Source organism: Meleagris gallopavo, chromosome 1, assembly GCF_000146605.3.
Source record: "Meleagris gallopavo isolate NT-WF06-2002-E0010 breed Aviagen turkey brand Nicholas breeding stock chromosome 1, Turkey_5.1, whole genome shotgun sequence".
Classification (NCBI taxonomy): Eukaryota; Metazoa; Chordata; class Aves; order Galliformes; family Phasianidae; genus Meleagris; species Meleagris gallopavo.
In genome coordinates this window covers 180,341,270-180,347,269 of record NC_015011.2, presented here as the reverse complement: position 1 = coordinate 180,347,269, position 6,000 = coordinate 180,341,270, and the positions used below count along the sequence as shown (strand labels likewise).

At 45.6% G+C, this 6,000-nt stretch overlaps 1 protein-coding gene across 4 annotated transcripts in view; it reads right to left on the bottom strand.

The window, feature by feature from the left end:
- Nucleotides 1-2,000: 2,000 nt before the first annotated feature.
- Nucleotides 2,001-6,000, bottom strand: part of MTMR2 (myotubularin related protein 2) — a 43,632-nt gene continuing 39,632 nt past the window's right edge. For all 4 annotated transcript variants that reach the window (XM_010729114.3, XM_003203502.4, XM_010729113.3 and 1 more), the window contains 2 exons: nt 4,842-5,018; nt 2,001-3,925 (listed from right to left, as the gene is read on the bottom strand). In XM_010729114.3, coding sequence (XP_010727416.1) covers nt 3,764-3,925; nt 4,842-5,018 — 339 coding nt within the window. In that variant the 3' untranslated portion in view covers nt 2,001-3,763. The remainder of the gene's footprint in view (nt 3,926-4,841; nt 5,019-6,000) is intronic.

Genomic DNA, 6,000 nt, shown 5'->3' with positions numbered 1-6,000 from the left:
CCATATTTGAAAAATCATGGCTGTCTGATGAAGTTCCCAGTGACTGAAAAAAGGGAAACGTTACTTCCATTTTTAAGAAAGGGAGAAAGGTAGAACCGGGGAACTACAGGCCAGTGAGCCTCACCTCTGTGCCTGGGAAGATCATGGAGCAGATCCTTCTAGAAGCCATGTTAAGGCACATACGAGACAAAGGAGTGATTCAAGACAGCCAGCACGGCTTCACCAAGGGCAGATCATGCCTCACCAATCTGGTGGCCTTCTATGATGGAGTGACGGCTTCGGTGGGTGTATGTCATCTACCTGGACTTCTGCAAGGCCTTTGACATGGTCCCTCAGCACATCCTTCTATCTAAATTGGAGAGATGTGGATTTGAAGGATGGACTGTTTGATGGGTTAGGAATTAGCTGGCTGGATACAGCCAAGGGGTTGTGATCAATGGTTCTGTGTCAGGGTGGAGGTCACAAGCAGTGTCCCTCAGGGGTCGGTCTTGGCTCTTTAACATCATCAGTGACATAGATGATGGCATCGAGTGCATCCTCAGCAAGTTTGCGTATGACACCAAGCTGAGCGGTGCAGTCGATGCACTGGAAGGAAGGGAAGCCATCCAGAGGGACCTGGACAGGCTGGAGAAGTGGGCCCATGAAAACCTAATGAGGCGCAATAAGGCCAAGTGCAGGGTGCTGCGCTTGGGTCGGGGCAATGCGAGGTATTTATACAAACTAGGGGAAGATTTCCTTGAGAGCAGCACTGTGGAGAAGGACTTGGGGAGAAGCTGGACATGAGCCAGCAGTGTGTGCTTGCAGCCTGGAAGGCCAACTGTGTTCTGGGCTGCATTAAAAAGAGGTGGCCAGCAGGGAGAGGGAGGTGATTGTCTCTCCCTCTACTTGGCTCTTGTGAGGCCCCATCTGGAGAAGGCTGAGGGAGACCTCCTCGTGGCCTTCCATTACTTGAAGGGAGCATATAAACAAGAGGGGGAACGGCTGTTGACAAGGGTGGATAGTGATTGGACTAGGGGGAATGGTTTTAAACTAAGACAGGGGAGGTTTAGGTTAGATATGAGGAGGAAGTTTTTCACACAGAGGGTGATGATGCACTGGAACAGGTTGCCCAAGGAGGCTGTGGATGCCCCATCCCTGGAGGCATTCAAGGCCAGGCTGGATGTGGCTCTGGGCAGCCTGCTCTGGTGGTTGGCTACCCTGCACATAGCACGGGGGTTGAAACTAGGTGATCTTTGTGGTCCTTTTCAACCCAGGCCATTCTATGATTTGAGACACAGGAGTTTTTAGCTATGAGAAGTTGGAAGCTGCCTACCACACCTGGAGTGACCTGGCTCCATTAAACTGGGGACATGTGCTTTGTGTAGCTGGAGCACCACTTGGACGTAACTCATCCTTGAGGGTTCTGACAACCAGGAGCTGAAACTATCATCACAGATTTTCCATGGAAACAATAGATGGAGATTAACCTTCCTTTGAGCAAGCTAATGTCAGAATTATGTCAGGTTGTCTTAGATGAACTGGAAAATGCAGAAGAGGGCTTAGGTTTACTGACTTCCAAGTGAGGTGCCCAAGGTGGAATTATTTCTACTAGAAGTGAGTGTCACAGAGCATGCCTTGAATTGCGGATTCCAAATCATCTCAGTGAAGTTTGTGTTACATAGAAAAATGTGAATGTTCCTTTCTCACAGAAGTGACTGTACTAAAGCACTGTAAATTGCAGAAATTGGTTATTTTTCACTGTAAAAGTATTTTTGTAATACTGTGCAGCTAAATACTATTTGTCATCCTGTACAGATATAGTTGTCCAAAGGTAATCTACTTTCCTATCATTCTGAATTTCAGAGCTCAAACAAGAGCATCTTGCAAGTCAGTCTGCACAAGTAGAAATGAATAAGATTAGCATGTCAAATCCAAAATTCAGTGCTGTTTTATTATGTGTGTACAATTGCTTTGGTTTTGATAACCACACAGTAGAAAACATGAGCACAGGAAACACTTCATCCATTCATCATTTTTTATTAGTGTTAAACCAACCGGTCTTAATTCAAAAAAACAAAATATACACACGTGGTCAGTTTGCTAATGTAGAATAATATTATGACCCATCTTATACAATGATTGTACTTAACAGTAACTCTGCCCTTCAACCTTAAAGCAAATTTAAGTCTTTCAGAAGCTATTTTGAGTGGATTCTTTGCACTGATGAGATATGAACTATCAGGCTCCCATGTAACAAGTGCAGCAATGATCTACAGCCTGTTAATCATACAAATAGACTGCAGCTGAAAATAATTCCTCCCTCTGAAGGAATGGGAGGATTCTGAAAGAATTATGGGTAAATTAGTCCACTCTTATATCCTCTCAAAGAAATATTTATCTGTCTTGGGAGAAAGGCTGAGAGAAAAAGCATGATATGTATATTAAGCAGCTGCCCACAGTATGGCTCCTATTGTACAAAAACAATGCTGGAACTCAGACCAAGCCATGATCTCAGTGCAGAGATAAGCAGCCTGGAGCAAAGCTCCTTGCAGATACACAACTTCACTGGAAGCCCTGCCACCTACAGCCTCTCGCTTACTTGTTTGACAAGCAGTGCAGCAGTCATGATTTCACTGAATGTTCATCTACTTCTACAATAAAATCTACAATAAAAGTTTGTATTAAAATTGAATTTATGTTTAGTCAGATGACCCTAATTCTTGAAGTATGCTATGAGGAAAAAAAAGACTTAAAAGCTAGGGTTCAGAAACCACTATGCTTTTTAGTCTACTGAAATATTAAGTATCAGTTGTGACGCAGGCAGAAAGGCTTCTTTGGTTGTTACAGCTGCTTCCATTAGTTAGCAGAAAGCTGAAATACCTTAAAAACACTGCTACAGTCCTGCACAGAAGCATTAAAATCACAAGTAGTGCTTACCCAAGCAAAATGAAATGACGGATCCCAGCAGCTCACATGCACCCCTTGGCATTCCACTACCTTCCTCCTGATGTGGATGAGGCACTGGAGAACAGAAGAGATGCAGGAAGCCCAGGGGGAGCCATGCTCTGCTCCCTCCCTCAGAAATAAAGGTGCTTAATTTACATCCTGGCACACTCACTGTAAACCATAAGTAAAAATCTAGAGTTGCAGAGATGGAAGTAAACATTGTCCTATAAAGTTAAGTCATGTAAGTTGCTCCTCTACCACCATGTGGTATAGTGATAGAAGATGCCCTTCTTATGTAAGGCATCATTTTACATGGCTTCCCAAAATCCAGTGAAAGTGAGAACAGTGATACGTTTTGGATTCTAGCGCTACCTCCCTTGGTCTGCTGGCAAACATTCTCACACTCCTAAGCATCTGTTAATACTGCAGTTGCATGACTTCACACGGTGAGATTCTATAGTTCTTTTAGCAAAGGGGGGCCTTTTCAAACTCCCAAGGCAACGTTTTTCCTATATAGTACTTCGCTCTAGCACACAGTCCCTTTTATAAAGCAAAGTGATTTCCAACATGTAAGTGAACAAGGAAAGAGCTCTAGGTTTCTCTTAAGTGGCAAGTGCAATTGGCTTGTGTTATCATCTAGCCACTGAGAAGGTTAATTGCATAGGGGGCTATGTTTGTTTTTGCTTAAGCTTCTGTTAGTGATACAGTACTAATAAATTACCCTGGAGAGAAATAAATAAATAGGTTGGCATCCCCCAGACACTACAAAGGAAATCCAGAGAGTCCCAGGAAAGCGGTCCTGATGGTCCTGGGAAGGTACTCTGCAAACAAGTCCAGCTCATACCACTGTCTGTACAGGAGTGACGCACTGCGCAGGAGAGCCAGCTCTCTCTGAGGACGAGGTGGAACGGTTGGTGATTTCTCTCTGCAGCTCCTCCACTTTCTTCTGCAGCTCAGCCCGCTTGGCAAGAAGCTCCTTGTAGCGGTTGTGGACAGGCTCCTGCAAGAAAAGCTGGAGCTGAGGGCTGCAAGGCAAGCGTGCAAGCCTGAACCGCATCATGGTGCCACCGATCTTGCACTTCTACTTTACCCAACACGTGTAGGGTAACGGTGGCTAAACAAAACCTAATGTGTATCTTGGTAGGTGACAGAGCTCTAATCTCTGCCGTTTGTGGGAGATGCCAGCCTTGGCACCTCAGTCTGGGCATAATTTCAGAACTCCGGGGAAAAGTATATGTTTTTCTAAATATTTTCACACAGTCAGTTCAACTGTGTGAGAAGCATTTATTGGGTTCCTGTGTCTAATGCTCCAGATCTGCAAAACACTGCTAACTACAGTTAGACTGTCTGAGAATTTCTATCCCTTCCTACATAAAAGCGATTGAAGCATGTAGGGCCACATTCAGGCCGCTTGTCTCAGACACCTGCCTTGGGCAAGCCAGTTCCCCTGCAGTAAAATTTCAAGGCCATAAACAAGGGTTGCACCCCTGGGCCTTAGGCAACCGAAGTAAGCGGCAGGTTCCTAATGGCTGAAATCTACTTGCAGCCCCTGAGCTCAGACCCAGAGCCCTGCACCCAAAGACGTTTTAGGTTCTCAGGTTCTTTTCTGAAGAAGAAACTCTTCAGATGATGGTCTTCCTGCTACTCATGAAATTTTACAAACTGTGGAGCAGCTTCAGCTCCTGCAAGTTTCACAAGGTGGCGATCTCCAGCTAACCACCATCTGTACTTGCCGCTCTTCTCATTTGCTTGTGCATTAACTCCGGCTTTTGTTTTTAGATTTAAGCACTGGCAGCTTAAGACTGATCATTATTCCTTGTGCTTTAAAGGCCCTGAGTTCCACAATGACAGTATTAATACTAGCACAGAAGGAAAGAAAGGCAGGATCCGTGGAAGGGACTGCAACAAGCCTGTACCTGCGGCTTCATCCTGGGGTTCCAGCGGATGTAGTAGCCGACCCACAGCTCCAGGTGCCGCATGCTGGCCACAGGGTACAGGACGTGGTTGGAGTAGCTCACATACAAGGGGTTAGTGAAGTCCTCCAGCTGGCTGTTAATGTAAGACCAAAGTGACACGGTCTTTTTTGGAAGGCTCTGTAAGGGAAGGGTTGGAGGAGGCTTTATTTCCCATGCTAGCATTTATGAGTACTTAAACAGCATTACATATGCCTGTCATTAATACAGATCTGGTTGCCTTCTTGTAGCTTAAAAAGAATTCTTCTTTTGATGTGGTTATTGGAATCGAAGCACATGGATGCAGGCAGGCAGGCACACACACACCCTGGCATGGAAACTCCCTGTGCTCTCAGCATGGCCCCGAAGTCGCCATCGGCACAAGGGGACACAGCTCAGAACTGGGATATGAACTCTCGGTGCTTTGGTTACACTTCACCTCTTTAAAGTGGTCCCGGAGGACTTGCTGGAGCAAGTAATGGGTTGGGGGGGGAGGAAGAAAAAAGGAAAATCCATGTGACTGAAGTCCTGATGTAGTGAAGTAATTAGGCTCATGAATAGTCCCAGCAAAATGGAAAGAGCATGGAGGTTTTCTTTTCTGGAAATTCAGCCACTGTGGACTCAAAAAACAGGGACTGATTTCAGTATAATGCTATCACTCTGTATTACAGCAATTGTTTCTTATTTTATTTTTTAACCAGTGTTTGACAGCACACAACGCTGTCCTCTGGGATGTTAGGCTGCAATGTTTCAGTGAACATCCTTCATTGTTAGGGAGGAGAGAGAATGAGTGTCACTCTGTCTGACTTCAGTTGCTGCTGAGCAGGGTAGTGCTGAATGGATCTGAAGGCACACAGCTATACACACGCAACTGGAACCAATCTCAAACAATCCTATATCAGAGTGCAGGGCAGAGCTGGCTGATGGAAGGGCCTAGAGCCACGTCCTTTCACAGAATCACAGGATGGCCAGGGTTGGAAGGGATCTCAAGGATCATCAAGCTCCAACTCCCCTGCCACAGGCAGGGCCACCAACCTCCCCATTTAATACTAGATCAGGCTGCCCAGGGCCCCATCCAATCTGGCCTTGAACACCTCAAGAGACGAAGCATCCACAACCTCTC